The following is a 22643-nucleotide window of genomic DNA, read 5'->3' as shown; positions in this document are numbered from 1 at the left end:
CAAGTATCTATGTATGAGCCTAAATCATATCAAAGTATATAACTGCAGATAAAAAGAAAATTCATCTGTCTCCATACATGTATATCACTTGTACGAAAGAGAATACACAATCACCAATATGTCTAACTTCTATCTTTTTATTCCATGTGTTAGATGTTTCTGTTTTCATACCAAAATCATAAACAGTCTCTATTAATACCAAATATAAAACATCCTCTAGTAGAAAACCTAACTACCACTCTACATAATATGTACATGTAGTAGATCATAAATTATCACATTTTGTCTCAATAACATTACTCCAAAACTACCCAGAATTGCAATGACTATCATGAAATAATAGAATATTTCTTTGTTTTGTGGAATAAAGACATAAGCTTCATAATAACTTTTATTATGTTCAAAAACTAAAATCTGTTACAATCTTCCGAAAACAATTAATACTCTAAAGTTCACTTTTAAATGTCTCTCACATGTAACAAATATAACAAAATAACACTGTTGTTTTCTCATTGTTCTTAAATTATCACATTTTCTCTATGCTTCTTCTCAAACGTTCTCGAAATTTAATGCTATTGACTAAAACTGTTCAATTTAACTCCAAATGTCAGCAAACTCCTGTTGCAAAAAACCAAATGGAATGTCCAAAAACCATTCATCTCGCAGAAATGCTAGATACATCATAACATGTACGTAGAAAAACCATAGCTGATCCTCCTGGTCCACCATACAGTTCCTGTAAACCACTAGCTATAAATAAGAATTAAATACTGTTTCAGTATATGATGGCAATGGAGTTTCAATATCTTTAAAATAAAACTTTTGAAAAGTGTAAGCTGACCTCCAGTTAGCAGTTTTTAATATATCATTCAGTGAAATTCCAGCTTGTTTAGCAGCTGAAGTTGAAGCACTACGATATGAGTGTGCCTTAAATTTGTTTATATCAATTCCTGCATTACCTAACACTCTTTTCAACCAACGAGCAATAGTTGAAGTTGTAACACGTTTGAATGTTCTAAAAGAAATGAATAAATTTTTACTTTTTCGAACATCCTTTGTCCGTAAAATATAATGTTTAATACATCTAACAGGACAAATTTCCTGTTTTTGATATTTATGTATGATAACATCCAAATTAGATTTGTTTGGTTTAGTTGTTTTTAGTAAACTGGTATCTTAAAAATCAAAGAATTGTCTGTTACAGATACAAATCTCAGATCTAAATTAACAAGTGTTTGTGATCTTTGAGCTGATGACAATGCAAATAATGCAATGCATTTCAGAGTTAACATTTTTAGAGATAAATTCTCATTTGGATATAATTGTGATAAGTACTTCAAAACTGTACCAACATTCCATGTAAATGTATATCTAGGTAAAGACGGCCTTAAATTAAAAATGCCTTTCATAAATCTAGTTATGTGTTTATCTTTTGCTAATACAGCCATACCCATTAATGTCAGAGTCTGACAAATAGCTGATTTATGAGAATTAATACAGCTGTAAGATTTTTTTGTTTTCATACAAAAAAGATAGATAATTCAAAATTTGTATCACAGATGGAGAAGTGGAATTAATTTGTTCTTTACTACACCACAAAATCCACTTCCTCCAAGCATATTCATACTGTTTATTGGTTGAATCTCTCCATGATTTGGAGAGAATTCTAACAGCTCTTTTTGAAAAGCCTTTATCAATGAGATATCGCCGGATACAGTACAAGCGATAAGGAATAATCTTCGTTTGTTCATTGAATGTCTTTGACCATTGTGAGCCAAAGTTAATAGATCTGACCAATTTGGTAATTTTAGTGGAGTAGAAATCAATAATTCTAATAATTTTGGAAACCATGTTTGTGTGGTCCAAACAGGAGCTATAATTAATGCCTTCCTTACCTTGTCCTCTTCTATTTTCTGTAGGACTCTTGGCAACTGACTGAAAGGAGCAAAAATATATGGTAATAAATTACTCCAAGAGAGAGAAAATGCATCTGAAGCATAAGCTTCTGGATCAGGAAACCAACTAACATTCTTTGGCAGTTGTTTGTTTAAACGAGACGCAAACAAATCAATCTCTGGGTTAAATAAACTTAAAGTCACTTTTACAAAAACTGAACTATTTAGTTTCCACTCTGAAGAATCTTTAAATTGTCTAGATAAATTATCTGGTTGTATATTTTGTTTTCCTGGGATATGTACCGCAGATATAAATACTTTTTTTTCAGTACTCCAAAACCAAATTTCTTTTGCAAGTTTTAAAAGCGATAATATTGATCCCCCTTGATTATTGATGTATGCAACCGCTACTGCGCTGTCTGTTCTAACACAAATATGACAATCTTTAACAGATCTACAAAGAGCCTGCAATGCCAAAATTATTGCTTTTAATTCTAACACATTAATATGATTCTGACATTCATCTATATTCCATCTACCTTGGGTACAATCTTTCTCAAATACTGCACCCCAACCTATCAACGACGCATCAGTTTGTAAATAAACTTTTGGAGGCTCTTGTCAAATTGGACAACCATTTTCTTTTTTAATATTTTGAATCCACCATAAAATCTCATTTTTACTCTCCACCGACAAAGACATATGAGCATTAAAATTTTTAAAAGATTTTTGTAAAGCTTTTGTTTTGTCAATGTCCAAATATCTATGCTGTAAATGTGCAAGTGTAATTGCATGATAAGATGAAGAATATAACCCAATTAATTGGGCAACCGTACGAATTTGTGTTATCTTCCGTTCAAACACTTTGTATGAAATTTCTATAATTTTTTGTATTTTATCTTCTGGTAAAAATACCTTGAACAAAACTGAATCAATAATAAATCCCAGAAACATTGTTCTTTGTGAAGGTATAAAATTTGATTTCTCTATATTTATTGAAAAACCTAGTGATTCTATTAAATCATTTACAAAATGCGTGTTTCTTTTTGCTTGTTCGAAACAAAGTGCTTGTAATAGGGAATCATCAATATAAAAGAAAGAACTAATGCCTAACTGTCTCACATGTGAAAATACCACTTTCATGATTTTTGTAAATATTCTTGGAGCCGAAGCTATTCCGAATGGGAGACATTCAAAATTATATAATTTGTTATTCCACATAAATTTCAAATACTTTTTACTGTCTTCGTGTATCGCTACAGACCAATATGCCTCGGACAAATCCAGGCTTGTAAAAAATGCATTTCTAGAGATGCTTTTCAAAATAACTTCAAGAGTTTCTTGTTTAAAATGATAAAACTGAATATAACTGTTTAATTTTTTCAGGTTAATAACTGGTCTAAATGTTCCATTTTTCTTTTTTACAAGAAAGAGATTTGAAATAAATTCACCTTTCTCATGGTGTGAAATTTTAATTGCTCCCTTTTTTAACATATCAGATACCTCTGTATCAACTAATCTTTCCTCATTTTTATTAAATTTTATAGGTCTTTGAATTATTTTCTGAACTGGTATCTCATCAAATTCTATTTTGTAACCAGTAATTGTTTCTAATACCCAACTATCTGATGTTAATTTTTTCCAATTTCTAATATGATATTTTAATTAACCAATGTTTAAGCCAACTTTTTCAACATGTTTACATATAATACCAACCTTCAATTTTTTCTTCTGTATTGCGAATTCATCATGGGTTGCCTGTATGACGCTCTTGGGTAGTGGCTCTGCCCTCTGAAATTGCCTCTTGGGTTTGACATACCAAACCGGTACCCTCGCCGATAGGATCGGCCTCTGTAGTTTTTTGAACTGAAAGTTTTGTTTATCTTTTGTGCATCATTAATCTCCCGAAGTCTTTTACTAATATCATCTCCAAAGAGTTTTTCACCCACGACCTCATTTCTGTTACACAGTTGATGGAATTTACGTTCAATATGAGGCTTCAAATTCATTCTCCTTTTAATAGATAACTCAAAATGCAAATTACACTGTATAGAAATAGCTCTTGAAATTAACTCTCTCATTGTCTTAATACAAGGATTTTTCCCTCGTAATAATTCCGCCACCTTAATCAAAGGGACCATGCCTGCCCCTGTTAGCTTTTGAATATTCTGAGAAATCAAATCCTCAGTCTTAGCTCTACGGGCTAAAAATTGCCAAATTTCTGGGTTGACAGGTGGTGGTACTAAAGCTTTACAATTGCTAGGTATCTTGCTATCCTTAGTCAAAGATGTAACATCCGACTTTTTCTTACAAATTTTTTCTATGACTGATGCTATCGAAGGGCTGACCTCAGAATCAAACCGTTCATCGTCCTCAAAAATTTTTGGCATTTCATAATCAAACTCCTCGTCTTCACTTTCAACGACAAGTTGTGTGGGATCAACATTACTCTCATGTTCAGACAAATCATCAGTTTCAAACAAATTGAAAACATTTTGGTCATTTTCGACCTCATTAACGTCATTATCTTCAAGTTCCTGTATAAAACTATGGGGGTCACTACTTGGACCTGCAGTACCACTACTATTGACATTTATTGCAGACACAATATTACTAGATAAGTCAGCAAATAATTGTTTCAGTAACTCATTTTGCTCGGCTTGAGCTTGTTTACTTTTAGAAGTTTTTCTGGGAGTCTTTGGCTTACTACAGCTAGCGGACGGTTCGTCCTGTGTAATTTGAATACTTCTTTTCAAAGGTGCTTTGCCTTTCTTATTTTTGCCTGGACCTTTTCCAGGTCCTTTTTCTGTAGGCACAACCACTGTTTTCTTATTAGTTTTTACGTTTGTACTCAGTTTGTGAAATAGAATCTATATCCGGTTTATCTAAAATCTGAATGCACTCCGGTGTATTTGAAGCGTGATTCACACTTATATTTTCAGAAAACCCGGAGAAACTTGCGTCAAACTCATCCTCGGAAGCAAAAAGCTTCATAATCTCCTCATAGTTTCTTTCATCTTCAGATTCTGAAGAAGATGGTCTACGAGACCTTGCCATTTGAAAATCTATAGTATAGACACGTGTATTGATCAAACAGGGTCTGCTTGATACGTACTTAAATGCGTGCGGCCTTGAAATAAAAGAGGATACTACTCAGGTCACCTGGCCTTATATACTACCTGGACATACAAAAAATCACTCAACTGTAAAATAGGCGTGTGGCTGGCACATAATAAAAGGTTCACTATTAACCCGAGTCAAGCCCGGGTTATGATATATAATGTCATTTTAAGCTTGTTACTTCACCTTAGCTATATCAATTTTCAATACGTTCAAATTTTTTTACTAGTTGCAGGTAAAATTCAATATGAACTGACCAGTTACAAACATGTTTTACTTCTTTATTCTGCTGTACAATTACCTTATTAAGATCTTGTGTTTGTAAGAATGTGTACACATATTAATTAAAAGATGTGCTGATTTGTTAAAAGGGTAATTCAATTTTTTACATACAAACTTCATGTGATTAAGAAAAAAAATATAAAAGTAAAACAACTTTTCCTATATTATATTTCATTTTATGTAATTTTTCAGAGAATACAAAGTAGAACTATTAGACAGATCCTTCCAGCCAATGATTTTGTTGATAGAGGAGGGTGACAGAGTCTGGTGGTTTTGGGACAAATTTAAAGTAAGTTTTATATACTTTTGTGTTTTATTTCAATCTGCTATATCTATATACATACATGTGTGCAAAATCATTGATGAGTACAAAAATTAATGCACATTCACATTTAGATTTATTTTATACATATACGCTTCTGATATATATGTATAAAATATATTATGCTTCAATGTGGGAACCAATGCCAATTGAAACATCAACCCGAGAAAAATTTGTTACAGTGAATGTGATCTAAGAAGAACACTGGTTGCCAATAGAAAATTATATCATTTAGCTATTAATACTTAGCAATAGCCTTTACCCAAAAAAGCATTTCGCGACAAGATGACTCATATAATGTTTTGATTTCATACAGATATCTATTAGGATAGAGCTGTTGTTAATAATTATTTTTACTGAACACTATATGAAAAATAGATATCATTGGTCAGACACATTTATTATAACATGTTTAAATGTCACAGTGACAGCACAGATGATATTTCTGCTGGAAGGATACCAGATTATTTATCAACCCCCCCCCCCCCCAAAAAAAAACACTTTAAAAAACTAACAAAAAACAAAATGTAAGATATTTTTCAAAAGCACACCGTACTATTGCTATACAGCTATATACAGAATGAATCTAAAATTCTTCCAATCTGTTATAGACTAATGCTTACAATAGATAATTTATATGATTTTCATTCTTTTAGTTTCTTAAATCCTAAAAATATTTTTCAAATGGCCTGTAGGTATATTTTGAAGAAGAATAAAATTCACTTTGGTTCAGTAAAAACACTTGCAAATTGTATTTTTGTACCAAATGAAGAGTTATCTTCAGTGCAATTCTTTAATTGTTTTGTATGAAGTGTTGACACAATTTAACATTCAGTAAATAAAGAAATAATGTTTATATTGTTTCAGTGTAAGAAGCTTCACAGTGTATACCAGATAGAGGCACCAAATGGTGAACATGGAGATGACGAACCTTATGAAGTTAGTTTATTGTCGTGAACTTGTCTGAAAATTGACCTGTAGACTTTTAAAATACTGTGGGATCAATTATTTTTTATTACCAATTTTTGAGGATTGAGGAAAAAATGCATTTTCTTTGATACTTGGTTTCAGGACTTTTACCAATTCTGAATACAGGCTTATAGAAAATATGTATATATTCAAACGCTTAAATTCATAGTCAACCTTAAATAATTTAATTTTGGATGTAACACGTCTTCTGATTGGCTGAAGTTTAATTAGTATATGATAAAAAATAAACAGAAGTTTGAACTTCATTGTCAACTTCATGATTTTAATATATTATTAAACATGTTGAATAGATATTAACACTATTGTTAAATAACAAAATGTTTGAGTCAAATCAAGATATCTTTTACCTATATGATATCAAATATAGCTATCTTATTTTAGTCATCCTTTGGATTGTAAAACCCCTATTTACTAAAGCAGGATTTTATAGTGATCATTGTGTTATTTGCCCCTCTGACGATATACAGATTTTCTCCACAACTCCTAAATCAGTGACTGGATTTTAATAAAAATTCAAAGAATTTTTTATTTTGTAAGTTCCTATGGCATATCATTTTTTAAAATCCCATTAAGATTTTTGGGATTTCTGATAATAAATGATTCTCTTGTAAATCTATGTAACATGTCTCTTTTCTGTAATTTTTTAGCCTGTACAGAATGGATTCAGAAGCTCTGTTCCGAGGTGAGATTAAGATTAGTTTTGATTGCAGGTTTTATATTTCTGAATCTAATAACTTCAAGGTACATTTTGTAGTAGAAAAATTCAGCTACAATCTATATTCATAAAGGGTCAACAATTTTTGTGCACACTTTTTATACATTCCTGATTTTTTTTGTTTTTCCTGAGTACAGTTTTTCTCTTATTGAAAATGTGTGATGCATATTTTTTGGAGGAGGGTGGGAGGTTGGAAAAAGTAAGAATTTTGCACACTATGGAAAATGATTTTCAAAAATGAATGCAAAACTCAGCTTTATATTTTCGTGTTTCCCTGAGGGAATTGAGTAAATTCCTTCTTTTAAATTGTGGTGTCATCTAATAAATCATATTCTGCTAGAAAAGAAATTGGATGTTCATGAATTGTATATATTTTTTTTATTATTTACAGTAAACAAGGCCTACTGTCCCATGAATTCTATATATTTTTTTATTATTTACAGTAAACAAGGCCTACTGTCCCATGAATTCTACACACCAGGAGTTTATTATTACTCAGATCAGAATTTCCAAGAAGCTGCAGAATACATAGGAACAATTATAGTCAAACCTAAACAGAAAGAACACTATGTAGACCTAACAGAGAAAGGCTTTACGCAAGGTAAAAGATACTTTAATAAAGTTGAAGTTGGATTTTATAGAGACATATTCTGTTGGATTTATTTATCAGTATGGATTGTATAGACATATAGATTACAGTTATTATTTAAGAATCCGTCATTTTACTTTGTATAGCCCCAACCAGTCAGTGACCAAGGCAGTATAGTGTCTGTATTTATGTCGATCCTTAATTCCCAAATTCAGCTGTTTTCAGAGCATTTCTAGAGCATGCTCTTTGTTTTGTTGAAAACTGAACATCCTTAAAAGATTTTTTTTAGAGATTGTTAAATTTCATCTTCCTTAATATCCTTCTATGATTTAATAAATGAAAGTTGTTTTATTCTATTTTACTGCATTTGCCTTAAATCTTTCTGTGTGTTCATTTTACTTCGAGTAGACTGAAGATGTGATGATGTCATAAGCCTAATGTAATTGACATTGCATAGAAAATAGTGATAATCAGATTATCTATGGTATTCAAACTCTAAAAGGTTTTTTGACTACATCTCATCTCAGGGCTATCATTCTGCGATGAGATTGTTGCTCAGAAACTCCCTCTCTTTTCTAGAACAATATATAGCTTGTAAATCCCAACAATAGAAAATGTTCTTGAATATATTACTAAGGGTCTTTTACATTTCATTTACAGCAGGTTATACAAATGTCTTTTATTCAATTAAATTATTTTTATGATTTTATGATTATAGATGTTGTGAATGCCCAAACAGGAGACAGAATTTGGTGGACCTGGGATGCTGAAGAAAGTCTTGAAAGAAACCACATATTTCATATATCTGAAGTTGATAAAATGCTCAACCCACTCGCTAAATTACCCACTTCTGAAAATGGTATGTCAATAAATTTTAATGTGTCAGAAGTTTAGAATTATAATAACAAAACTAATATTTATGGTAACTTAAATTTGCAGGAAGTTTCGAGATTATAATTAAAAAAACTAATATTTGGGAAACTTAGATTTGCAAAAAATTTAGCATAAGACTAGATATTTTATATTTATAACATTAGTATACAATGGATGCTACATGTAGTATATGTGTTAATGAGACAGCAAGCCAGTGTTACAAACAAAACCTAGACACATCAAAGAGGTCAATCAATGAATGGTCTTCAAGGCCACATAAGTATGTAAAGTTCTACATCGACCTGAGCCTAGGAAATGTGTTTGAAAATTTATCAGAAACTATCAAAGATTTGTGCCATCCATACCAAATTCCTTAAAATGTCAAAAAAAACTTAATATATGACAAATATAGTTTGAAAAAAAATATTTATCGGTTCTTAAGGATGAACTTAGGTGAAATTAAAAAATTCTAGAATTTAGAATTGATACTATAAGTCAGAAGAGCATTAGTTAAGGAACAACATAAGCTAAAAATATTGATAGGTTATGGAGCTCCTTTTTGAGATATTTAATTTTTTTAAAATGGCGGGAAAAGCTGACTCAGACTTTTAGCTTATATTTAGCATTGGTATTATTTGGGTCTCAAATCGAAAGAAAAGAAATCTAGAATCTGCTTAAATTTTGGTAAATGACCTTTTATGAGCTATTGAAATTTTAAATGAAAAGAAAAATGGGTGTTATGGGGCAAAATATTTTACCCTGTTTCGTAGGAAAAAAACCAAGGAGTCTGAACATCTGACAACAATTCCTAAACCTGACCTAAGTTCATCTGAATGCTCATTTGAATCTTGTATGGTTAATGTTTTACTGTTAATGGTAGAAAAATTGTATTACAGAAAAATACCACCACCTTAATGAGGATGCCATCAGACTTTGTACAAGTGTGGGTCTGGCAACTACGCAATATACAACCATAGGGGTGTATAATTACAGAATCGTGAATGGACCAGATAGCATGAATACATGTTCAGTAATAGTTAACCCTGGACCAAAGGTAATAGCTCTACTAACAACTGAGAAAATATAACTATGATGAAAAGTTTTCAATATGTTGACTTATTCAGTTAATTTAAGATCTATTCCTTTAAAATGGATGATGGAGGTTAGGAAGGGATACTTAAAGTCCCTTGCTATATACCCATATCAATTTTAATGGAATAGCCCTTAGTCAAAGTGAATCTACTTTTAAATGATAAGGTGGATACAAAATGGTTTTAGCTGATTATCATGAAACTCAATTAACTCAAAGTACACTTTCTGTTCAATTTGATGAAATGTAAGTCGAGCTGACGTTTTTCTAAAAAAATAAGTTATAACACAAATAGCCTATGCTGTAACCTAGGTAATTTGAAATCAAATTGAAAATAAATTTTGAATATCCACGGTTTAAAAATTCCTCAGGTGTGAATCAGTTAATGTAAAGTTAATAAATCCTAACTGCATTTGAAGATTCTGTTTTATAATATTGAGAAACTTTTCAGTACAAACACATACTGTGGATTCATTTATTTTCGCAGGATTAGAAAAATGACATATTCATCGATATTTGATTTCTTGGTTTTGCCAGAGTCAGCATACAATCTTGTAGAAAATTTGTAATTCGTTGAACTTTTAAATTTGTGGTTCACCTGTACCCACAAATCCATGAAAATTGGTATCCAATGTATAATAATGAATCCACAGTAATAAAAGACTAATTAGCCATAAATGATAATTATTTTTAACTTTCTTACAGAATCACACAATACATCTGACAGACAATGGATTTGAACCCAAAGTGATCACTGTCCGTCCTAATGATAGAGTCTGGTGGGTTTGGCAGTCAAGTAAGAAGCCACATGATATCATTCAAGTAAGTCAATTGGGTTGCTATTGTCTTTTGTATAAAGCTGAAACTTATGCATTGTAGTCACATATTGAATAGTCTCAAAAATAGTTGTAATCAATAGGTGTTTTAAATTAGTTAAATTGAAATCGACAAGATTTTCTCAACTAAATAAATAAGGTTATATTGATTATGCTAATTTATAGTATTTAAGAATGAATAGATATATAAGAGTTCAATGCATGTTTGAAAGCAGTAAAGCAAACACTATTGAAAAGACTATAGATGGGAGCCAGCTACAATTTCAATAGAATCCCTGAAATAGATACTTCAGTTATGCAGGGTTAACGTTGTTATGATAAAACAAATAAAATGTAGAGACTTTTACAGCAGTAACATTTTAGAAATTGCTGCAGTAATATTGATGATGGTTTCTAATGGGCTGTTGTTATAAAAGTCACAATAGGTTATGTGAAATTACGAGTGGGGCATGGTGTTCTAAGACCACTTATTTTCTTTCATTTTTTTATGATCATGTTCAGAACATACATGTGACAATATTTCCAATTCTTTCAGGTATCTCATCAAGGCAAGCCAATAGATGATGGATTCTGTAGTGGACAGGCCAGAGATGCTCCCTCAGCCTTTGTGCATCAGTTTATGGCACCAGGTGTATTCTATTTTATTAGGTAAGTCATAACAGAATTGGGATTCCCATAAAAAAATTATCAGTAAAATACTTGTAAATCATACAACTTACATTCAATTTTTATCATAAGATTTTGATATTAATTGAATCTGATTTTGAGTATTTATTGATGTTTTGATTGTTTAGTTGACATTTGCAGTATTTATAAAACCATTTTGAAAAATGTAACTGACAGATTTTTGATGTGTTGAAAATTCAGGTGAACATTTTAAATGCCAAAAGCATTCTTCCTGATTATATATTTCATAGTACTGTAAATTCAGAAATTATTGTGTGCATTTATTATTGCGATTTTGTCACTTTAGACTAAAATGTGATTTTGATTTTTGCGATATTGAGAAAAATACCTGATTAATTCATATAAAAAATTTCAAAATGCGAGTTTAAATTTTTGCGATTACAACCCTGTCGCATTTATCGCAATAATAAAAACATCACAATTATTTCTGAATTTACAGTACTATATTGTCACACATTGTGATAAATTATTCAAAAGACATACTCTATTAGAATGAAACATAAATTAAGCTGTTTCATCTAAGCAAAATTTATTTTGGCACCTAACAATTGTTTCAATAGCTCTACTTTACCGTAAATAAACTGACTAGTTTTAAGAAATTTGTTAACAACAACTGTTTCTGCCTTCATCAATACAAATTTATTGTTATACTTATCGATTTTGTACTCCATTTCAGTTCAGTTTTGCCAAAAGTATTTGGTGCTATTGTGGTATCAACACAACCACAGGTAAGTTTACACAGATATCTTTTACACTGAAACTGGACAATGTCAATTCTATACATAGAAATTATATTTCTGAATTGTTCATGAATACGTTGTAAAAATGAACACAAAATGATGTGGAGTAAGCATCAATGATATATCAACCTACCAACACATACAAACAGTCATCTAGAAAATTGAATGTTAAGCTCCAAATTGTGTTGAGTGTATAAAAGTTGTGAATAAATTTTACAGAATCAATCAAAAGAACTGCTATCAAAACCAAAATCTCCAACTAAGGAAAAAACATTAAGATATATGACACATTCTATATAAAGGGCCAATATAGAAATCCCTGGTATTGGGATTTGTGTAATTAAAAGTTATAACACAGTTTTTCCTGTGATAAATACCTGTCCATGTCATAACCAAATGAGAAAAGTGTGCACAAATAAGGAGAAATCAACATTCATTTATCCATCTACAGAAGGCTTTAATTTTGCATTAGATATTCAATCTCACATTAATTTGTTTTGCACGGACCCATTTTCAATATTCATTGAATTTTATCATGAGAAAATGTAAAATTTAAACATGATGAAAGTATTAATGAAAATTGATGCAGTAAAGTTTTTTTCTGATTCTCTCTCTCTCTCTCTCTCTCTCTACTTGAAAAACAATTATCAGGTATATTTACTTCAAATTTCACAGGTACATGAAGTAAATGTAGCATTAGAGATCAGACCAGACCCAGTAACAATCAAATGTAATGACATTGTATGTTGGATATTCAGAGGTCTTAGATCATATGATGTGGATGAAGTAAAAAATGTTGATCAGCTCACAACAGAGGAATTAGAATCAAAAGCTGTCACTCCAAGGTTTGTTGTCTTCATTTCAAAATATTTTTTGGAAGTCAATATTTTTAGACAACTTCTAACACCTTTCTGAATAAGTAATTACTGTAAATTCATTTATTAATGAGTTCATTTATTATTGCAATTTTTGAAGAATGGAAAATCTGCATACCGATAAATGTATGTGATATCAGAATGCGAGTTCTTATTGTTGCCAATCTCACCCAGTTGCTTAATTCGCATTTATAAAAACCTCGTAATAATTTCTGAATGTACAGTACACAATTGATAATTTTGTAATGAAAACAATATACTAGATAAGTACTATGAGAATCATTTTACTGTGACAGGAGTTACTTGTATGAAGTTAAAAGACTTATAAAAAAAAATGATGAAAGGCTAATTGGACATGACTTTCCAGAATACTATTCAGGGGATACAATTTTTTTGTGGATTTCGTGGATATAGGTTAACCAGGAATTTAAATGTTCAACAAAGTACACATTTTCTAAAGGACTATATACAGATTTTGGGAAACCCACGAAATTAAATATCGGTGAAAAGACTAGTTTTCCTCAATCCATGAAAATGAATGAATCCACAGTATTCCTGTCCAATTTGCTGATATAATCTTATTTTTAATAATATTCATGTTGTCCTTAAATTAATATTGAATATAGATATCCATTGACATATAATTGCAATATAGTTGATGTCTGAATTTGTTAAATCCAATATGTCTGACATATTTATTTGCAGGCGATGTATATCACAAGCTGTACAGAAGACAGGAGTAATCCATTACTACAGTAAATCATTCAAAAGACAGAAGAAAGAGTCTGATAATGTAAGATATATATGTTCTGTAGGGTCATATAGTAAAGTGATCATTTTCTGTTGAACCTTACTTCAAAATAATGATGCATTTGTAAAGTAATTTTGATGTTGTTTTCGTTTTGGAATTTTAGGTTTCGTACCTATAGATAGAATTGGATGTAATTTGAAATCAACTCATGTTATTTAAAGGTTATTCAATGTAAAAAAGAAATCACGGATTTTAGGAAATCAGTGTGGATAATTGTTTTGATTCTGAACATTGAATTGAGTTTAGAAAAATCAGTATAAAGATTAAATTAAAAGATAGAATTGAAAATTAAAGAATTTCTGGAATAAATAGCTTTGCATCATCTTGAAAATTAAAGAATTTCTGGAATAAATAATTTTGCATCATCACTAGGTATATTCTGGTCCAATGATTGTGGTTGAGGGGAATGAAGTGAGTCAGTGTGGGCTTTAGGCTAGATTTTTCGGAACCACCCTGTGTTATACAATATGTGTTTTTTTTTTTTAAGTAGTCAATTTAAAAAAAAAAATGGATAAATAGACTCATCATTGATGCTTATAGATCATTGAATATTAGAATCAATATTGCTCAGGTGAATTTTGGATAAAACTAAGGGCTGTTTCATAAAAACATACATTGGACCAAGGGAGACAACTTGATATTTCTACTGTAGATGAATGTGAATTATGATGCTGTACAAGATTAAAATGTATGCAAGACTACATAATTACTTCTTTGGGTTGTTACTAGATTTTTAAAATTCCTTGCCAGGGCACCATGTATGTTTTATTAAAACAGCCCTAAGGTAAAATCACCTGATTCAAGCTGTAGTGCCTAAGCTCTTTGATTTAAGCTCGTTACAGTTCGTTGTAATCTGAGCAGCATTCTTATGAATTGATGATCGTATTTAGAAAATTGTGTAATTTAAGTTGTGTTAGCAATAATGAAATGCAGAATTTTTTATTTGTTTGTTTAGCAAAAGAAGAGTATGGAGATGGAGCTTTGTTGCATTGCTTCAAATAATCAGCTAAATAGATTTTGCTTTTTAGTTAAAGTTTTTTTAGAGCTGTTCTCTTTTTAAATTCTGATAAGCAAAGGAGTAGGGGCAATAAGGCCCTTATCTGGCCCAAATATTAGTGCAAATCGAAAAGTTACTACTGTAAACCAACTTATTTTCGCGGATACTTTATTTCGCGTTTAGCCCTTTCTAGTCAACTTCGCGGCAATTTAATTCCGTGATTTTCTAATTTACTTGATGAAGCTACTTAAGGAAAGTTCCAAGTTTTACATATTAGCCACCATTTATATTCGCGTTATTTTTCTACTCGGGAAAGTCGCTCAATAAATCGCTCGCAAAAATAAGTTGGTTTACAGTATATATATTCTTAAATCAGTCATAACTACACTAAGGTACAAGGTGTTCAGAAAATAAAAGCAAATTTCACACTTAACGAGTTACCATGGCAACAAACTATGACTAAATTTGTATATTCTCGAAAATTTCTTGAATTTCCTTGTTTTACATCAATGTTTTAGTATATATTAGATTGGAAAAGTATGTGCACACCCAAGAAACAACTTTATATTTTGTGAGATTATGTCAAAAGTTATAATAAAGCTTCTCTGAAATTATTTTGTTGTTTCTTGGATGCACACAATGTTTCCACAATGGAAATAATGATGCGAAACTGCATAAATTCTGGAGTTTTCTTTGTTTTCATGAAAATGATGCATATTATGACTTAATTGTGATGTCAAAAATCTTATGTAATTCATTTTTATGTCTTAATTTTATGCATTTCCAAACATTATGTGCAAATTTGAAATAGTTCACAAAAACTTTTTTTCTTGGCTCAAAACTGGTCCTTATTTTAAAGTTTTGACCAAAATCAAAAATAGATCCATTTTACAATTAAGATGGCTTTACAATTAACAATTTTAATTCTGTAAATTACATATTTTAAGTAAATTTGATACCCACCTCCATATTGTCATGCAACAAAGTAAATCTGATAATTTTAGAGGGCATTGTGACCAACGGACACATATTCTAGTTATTTCCCATTTCAGTTTATGCCTTTAGGTTGATATTTAAAATTATCAAAGATTTGGTGGTGAAGACATAAAAAAACATTAAAAAAAATTGTGTTATTTTTATTTTTGGAATCTTTAGTATGCCTGTACAAAGTTGAGGAAGACTATTAGAGGTGAAATTTGTATTTGTGAATTACCTACACGTTAAACAATTTTTTTTAAATTGTGGACAAATCGTACAAAAAATAAGAGTTTGTTTTGATATTTATAGTTGATGGATGACATCCGAGTCAGCAGTGTGATTTGTGATGAGCGCTATGACAATCAAGTTTGTCGTTTGGATTCAGAAGGTTTCCATCCACACTTCCTGTATGTAACCAAGGTAAGTATTGTTTCCATGACAACTATGTTTTGTTTGTTCTGAAAAAAAAAATCTGGTTCTTTCCCATGTCATTTGGATAACTTGGCTGCTGTTTGGTATTGAGTTGGTCGTGTATTGTAATGACCTTGTTGTATACACCCAATAGTAAACTCTGTAATGTAGTGTTACATATAACTCAGCTTCTGTATCAACCAATGAGTTGATGCTTGGTCTAGAAATTCATAATACTCAGTTGTACCATGTTAGTAATTTTTATTATGTCAGTTCCAAACTTTGAGATTTTATATATACTTGTAAAAGTGTGATATTTATATCTGTTAAAGCTATAAAGATAAAGAGCATATAGACTAAATGTAATACAAAATGTTCAGTGATTTTAAATGGACCCATCACTTCACTTTTAATAATTTATAAATTTTGACAAATAAATATTGAATTTGTTGCAGTTTCAAAATTAAGCAAATTGCTGAGAATGCATCAGCATGTACAATTGAGCTAAAAGATTAAAATGGAAATAGATTCAAATTTTACTGAGGCTGCTTCTTTTTTGACTGCTTAGGCATGTTTTGTTTTTGGAATGATCTAAAATTTAAAATATGCATTACTTTTGATATTCAAAATCTAAATTCTATGAAAGTTGAAACTTTTGTCCTAAATTACTGTTATTGCATTTGATTTGTTTCGTTATTTTTTCAGGGTCAGAGTGTTTTATGGACATGGAAAGGGAATGAAGAAGCTCATAACATTATACATGTATCATCTCCGGAAAGCAAGGTAAATTGATCTCTGATATGATGTAGAGGTTGATATGGTTGAAATGTAAAGAAGCCATTTGTCTTTTAGATGAAATTTTGAAGCTAAATTTTTATTTAATAGATATAAGAAGATGTGGTATGAGTGCCAATGAGACAACTCTCCATCCAAGTCAAAATTTATAAAAGTAAACCATTATAGGTCAAAGTACGGTCTTCAACACGGAGCCTTGGCTCACACCGAACAGTAAGCTATAAAGGGCCGCAAAAATTACTAGTGTAAAACCATTCAAACGGGAAAACCAACGGTCTAATTTATATAAAAAACGAGAAACACTTATGAACCACATCAACAAACGACAACTACTGAACATCAGATTCCTGACTGAGAAATCTGTTTAAAAAAATGGAAATGAAGGAGTTTGCTTATGTTTGGGGAATTAAGATGAATTAAATTTTTCTTCTGGGTGAAATGTTGAAACCATTATTTCACTGATACAACAGTTCTTTTGCTAGAAGAATTATTTTTTCTTGCAATTGAAGAATTATACAGAGGTTACTCACCTTTTCGGTGAAATGTTGAAGACATATTTTCTTTGATGCCTTAATAAAGATAAGAGTACAGCAGTTATTTGTTTTAAAAAATAGCAAGGATGTTTTTAGACATGACAATAACAGCATTATTAACAATTTTACCATTATGTTTATTATCATGGGTAATCCTGCAAGGAACATGAAACTAAAAAGAATCATTATTTTTTAAGAATATTTAGATATATGAAATTTTAAATAATTTGCAATTAGCCTTAGATGATATATAAATGACTTAATGTTGTTATTAGGAAATGTCAAACGCACCTACTCAAAAAAATGAAGTAAGTTCAAATAAGCTGGCATGCTAGTTGAAAATCAACTATTTGATATGCTCTTGTAAACAGAAAATATATATTGATATATTCAGAATTTGATAATTTTCAGCATTGCAGATTGTAATAAACAAATATACAAATATGTTTATTATAAGTATGCAACAGTTCAAATTGTAAACATTATTGCAAATAAATTTATGTTTAGTTTGCAACAGTACGGATAATTAACAGCAAATATGCAAATAGGGGAACAATTAGCCTCCAAGAAACTTTTAATAATATCATTAAAGTCAATTTTTTTTTCAATTTGCAAATGAGGAGAGATATTGAAATTTAATGTAAACTGTTAAATATTTTGTCAACATGCTAAGAGTATCTGCTAGATTGGAGAAATATAAGTTGGGTGTTTATAAATACTCTATTTTAGAAAATCTATATCTTTGTACATCAATTTATTTTTATCCTATTGATTTCTAAAATGGCGGATTTTGGGGCTTGATATTGAACCATTCTTTCTTTATATATTATCAATAACTATATATTCAGTTATACATTTCATAAAATAACACATATTTACTCAGAATGCTAAAATATTATTGCTTTTCAAAGGTTTGCATTTGTTTGAAGGCTTTTTTACATGAATATGCTTGATGTCATAATTAGTTTTTATACCATAAATCAACAACGTGTTTACAATTGCTCTTGCAAATGTTCAAGTATATTCAGACCCGTATAAATGCTTAACAGTATCAGAGCTCCAGATAAGAATTCACAAATTGGAGTTTTTACCCACCATTTTTTTATGTAATTGGGTGATAAAGTTTTTTAATTGCATTATCAATTCCAATTCACCCCTCAAGCAAATATAAAATTGGGTTTTTCACCACCAAGCTCCTTAATGTATTGGGTTTTTTCATCAACACAATATTGAATATTTAGGCATGTTACAATCACATTATATCAACCCCAGATGTGTTTCCATCTTAAATGTGTTTCTTTCTTTGTAGAATATGTGCTAGCTGTTTTATTTGGTTTATTCACTGACGAGCAATTGTACATTTAATTTGTGTCCCGTTTTAAACGTTCTGTCAGTTTTGTATTTTCTCAAAACTTATGTAAACTGCAGCTGGTGTCAATAGTTGGACAGGAACTAATTGCCTTTCTAGATCCCATATGATCACCCTACAGTTTAATTATAGTTGGGGTAGGTGTGGCTAAGTGTTTAGATTTTTGTGTAATATATGTGAAATTTAGGTGCTGTAAGAAAGTTTTGCCAGTCCTTTCACCTATTTGCCAGATCTACTTTTTAATAAAAATAAAAAGTAGTTTCCAGATTTAAGATATACCCCAAAACCTTAAAGGGTGGTTTATAATGACGGAGACCACATTCAACTTAAATTTACAAATAATTCTGCAACATCAAGTAAATAAATGACAATGTTATACTGCACTTGCCAATAAGACAACTATCTTAAGCATCTAGAACAATTAGACCAAAACAAAGAAAGTGTCAAGCTGCATTGACGTAAAAAACGGATCTGTGTATTCACTCATCAACTAAAATGAAAAAAATAATATATAAACTGTTTTCGTTTAATTCAATTTACATAAATCTGGGTTAAGTTGTCCCTTATGGTTTCCGATGCTTTCAAACTACATATCATGTCATAATTGATTTGGCCTTTCACTTTTTCCAACTGATTTCGTTTTTGACGGAACCCCGTGTTTATCGCTCTAGCAATGTTCTCGTTATGGTACGCAAACACGCCCGTGCGTTCAATGGCCGCTTCCTAAAATCACTAGCTGAGTCTTGTTTTCATCATAACTTTCCCTCAGCTAACAAAATGAAGCCGAAAACATGCTTCTATTCAATATTTTTACCGGACATTTACTTTCGTTTTAATTCATTGTATGTTATGATAAATCCCGAGCAATTCGAAAAAATATGACAGCATGTCACACGCTAATTGTATAAACGCCGAGAAGATCGAAATGTTTTCCTAAACACGTGTACCTTTTGAGCAACGGAAAGTTCCAACAGGGACCCATTACAGCTACTTGATGCAGGGCTCTATTTTTAGAACGAAAGGACATTTCCAATTATAAATATTATAAAAATAGATTTACGCGACGACTGTAATCAAGTAAGGGTAAATAACGCAAACGATAGCGAATAAAAGCGTTAAGAACCCATGTTTTTTAGCATATAATTGAGTTTTCATTTGAATTAATTGGGTTATTGAACCCTGCAATGGGCAATTGCATTGGGTTTTTAATTATTTTTATTGCTTGATCACGCAAATACGCAGCTTATCTGGAGCTCTGACAGTATACAAGCTGTTGAAATCCAAATGAGTAATTTGTATTTGAAGAATGTCAGGTTATAAATAAGCCTGTACTAGGCTGTTTTAGGCTGTTTTGTTTGAGAAATTGTGATTCCAGTGTTTAACTATATTGGTAGAACTTTAGATAGAATTTGTTTACCAAATGTGTACATGGTTTGTGTATTAAGAGAAGTACTTCCATATTGTCTATTTTTTGGCAGTTGTTTTTTTTAGGGAAAATTTCCAATAGAATAAAAATCTTTGACTCTTTGATGTTACATTTTCTATCAATCTAAGAAGGGGATAAAATTTTCATGAAAATTGGCCGGTACTGTGTACTTATACAATTTAAAGTTTTGGAAATTAAAGAATAGGGGTGGTCATTTGTAAATTAATCTATTTTGTGATTTTGTAATGTGTACTTAACTCTGGCCAGATTAAAGTCAATAAAGATTCTGCTTGCTTGATTGTTTCTGTTTTGAAATGTAAATGAGAGTTTGTTAATGTAGAAATAAGCAGCATACAAATTGTTAACTTTTTCACTTCCTTGTCATAGGGTCTTTGGTGAATAATTGTACTGTTGGCAAACACATCTCCTTATTTTTACATACTTGAAAAATGAACCAAGAAGCGTAGCATTCATTTTGGTAGTTAACAAGACAATTAATCAGCCTATCATTGTAGTTTCTAATGAATTGTTATTCTCACTTTCTTTTTGAGCTACAGAAATACATTTTGATCAAATTTGTTTTCAGATTTGTTTCTTTTCTATTTAAAACACATACATATATATATCAATAATTTGAAACCGATTAATTTTTAAACAGGAACCATTGAATGTAATATCTGGACCAAAAGCCTTTAACAGTGGGAAGCCCACACCTGACAACAGTTTTCTGTATACATTTGATGAGCCTGGATCTTACACAGTAGCTTCACAAGGAGCGCCTGGTTATTCCTGTATTGTATTTGTCCTGGCAGCAGGTAGGTTAATAAGAAAGTAGCATGGATAGAAATCTAAAGGAACGCAATAAAAAACTTATGGTAACCAAAAAATAAACATTGAATAATTATCAATGGTGTTCTCTTGTTTTTTTGCTCGTCCTGAACATGCATGAAATATTTGCCACTGGATGTTAAGCAACCAACAATCAATTGTTTCTATTTAATCTAATAACAACTTTCTAGACTTTTAGATGATTTGAGGTCCTGCCATACATGGAGTCAGGGTTAACTATTGCTGATAGGTAGCCATCTCATTTGTGTTTACACTCTAGCTATACCTGGAAGTTACTTAAAGTTTTCAACAAGAAGCAGATGCTCACTCTAGTTTATGTTCTTTATATTACTTCACTTTGAAAAATTGACACAATTCAACAGGAACTGTGGATTCATTATTATTCGTTGGATACCAACTTTCATGGATTATGTTGGTGCAGGGAAATCATGAATTTAAACGTTCAACAAATTACAAATGTTCTATAGAAATATATAAGCTGACTTGAGCAAAACAGCAAAACCTACAATCCATGAAAATTGGAACTGACGAAAAATAAATAAATCCACAGTGCATGTAATTGAATAGATGCTTATTTTATTAAATGAAAAAAAAAAAAAAGAACATAAGACATCAACTAAAATTTCATTTTAGAATTTTTGTTCAGACCTCATACCTAAACCAGCAGAAAACTTAATGTTATTTTATGTATCAGTATTTTTTCCAACTTAAGCATCAAATAAACACTCTCTTGCGTTCTTAAATCTATATATAAAATGATTTATTTACCATCTGTGTTTCAGCTGGAAGAGTATCCGATCCTTATATATCATCAGTAGATGGAGGATCAGTTAACAGTGGGACAAAAATTACATTAGGTTGTGATTCTCCTGGTTCTAAGATATATTTCACCATAGATGGAGCACCACCAGAGTTACATCTAGACTCAGCAAAGGTATATACCTATCAATGAATTAGATTTACTATGAACAGTATATATAAAAAAGAAAATGTGGTATGATTGCCAATGAGACAACTACAATAGAACAAATGACACAAAAACTAACAACTATATGTCACCGTACGGCCTTCAACAATGAGCAAAGCCCATACTGCGTAGTCAGCTATAAAAGACCCCAAAATGACAAATGTAAAACAATTCAAACGAGAAAACTAACAGCCTAATTTATGTACAAAATAATGAACAAAAAACAAATATGTTACACAGTATATGGCTATATGAATTGAACGATACCATACTAATTGGAAAATCTGGCTGCTACCTCTTATTTATTGCTGTTTAGATACAATAAAAAAAACATGATTCAAATTCTACTGTAATGCATTGTTTAATTTCAGCTATACACAGAGAAAGGTATAAAGTTGAAGAAGCCAGGATTGTGTTTTGTCAGATTTATGGCTGTCAAAGAAGGCTTTCTTAATAGTCATATTATAACTTCAAGGTTAGTGTGGTTATTGTG

General features: G+C 30.7%; 1 protein-coding gene and 1 long non-coding RNA gene across 10 annotated transcripts in view; one reads left to right on the top strand and one right to left on the bottom strand.

Annotated features, from left to right (window-relative positions):
• Nucleotides 1–22643, top strand: part of LOC127719525 (uncharacterized) — a 125118-nt gene that overhangs the window by 29673 nt on the left and 72802 nt on the right. For 7 of the 9 annotated variants that reach the window (XM_052225766.1, XM_052225733.1, XM_052225712.1 and 4 more), the window contains exons 9-25: nt 5490–5586; nt 6487–6558; nt 7257–7291; nt 7768–7925; nt 8632–8772; nt 9683–9840; nt 10582–10698; nt 11248–11360; nt 12076–12127; nt 12815–12984; nt 13720–13807; nt 16110–16220; nt 16917–16994; nt 17815–17847; nt 20993–21149; nt 21966–22117; nt 22522–22625. In XM_052225766.1, the coding sequence (XP_052081726.1) occupies nt 5490–5586; nt 6487–6558; nt 7257–7291; nt 7768–7925; nt 8632–8772; nt 9683–9840; nt 10582–10698; nt 11248–11360; nt 12076–12127; nt 12815–12984; nt 13720–13807; nt 16110–16220; nt 16917–16994; nt 17815–17847; nt 20993–21149; nt 21966–22117; nt 22522–22625 (1836 nt within the window). The remainder of the gene's footprint in view (nt 1–5489; nt 5587–6486; nt 6559–7256; nt 7292–7767; nt 7926–8631; nt 8773–9682; nt 9841–10581; nt 10699–11247; nt 11361–12075; nt 12128–12814; nt 12985–13719; nt 13808–16109; nt 16221–16916; nt 16995–17814; nt 17848–20992; nt 21150–21965; nt 22118–22521; nt 22626–22643) is intronic. The other 2 variants (XM_052225751.1, XM_052225772.1) reach the window with 1 other exon arrangement.
• LOC127719695 (uncharacterized) lies at nt 579–3636 on the bottom strand. Its single transcript, XR_007990457.1, has 3 exons — nt 3612–3636; nt 1896–1935; nt 579–750 (listed from the first exon to the last, which is right to left on the bottom strand). It is a non-coding gene; the product is annotated as an uncharacterized LOC127719695 (long non-coding RNA).

This window comes from Mytilus californianus, unplaced genomic scaffold (assembly GCF_021869535.1).
Source record: "Mytilus californianus isolate M0D057914Y unplaced genomic scaffold, xbMytCali1.0.p SCAF_1, whole genome shotgun sequence".
Lineage (NCBI taxonomy): Eukaryota > Metazoa > Mollusca > Bivalvia > Mytilida > Mytilidae > Mytilus > Mytilus californianus.
This window is presented reverse-complemented; position numbering and strand designations above follow the sequence as displayed.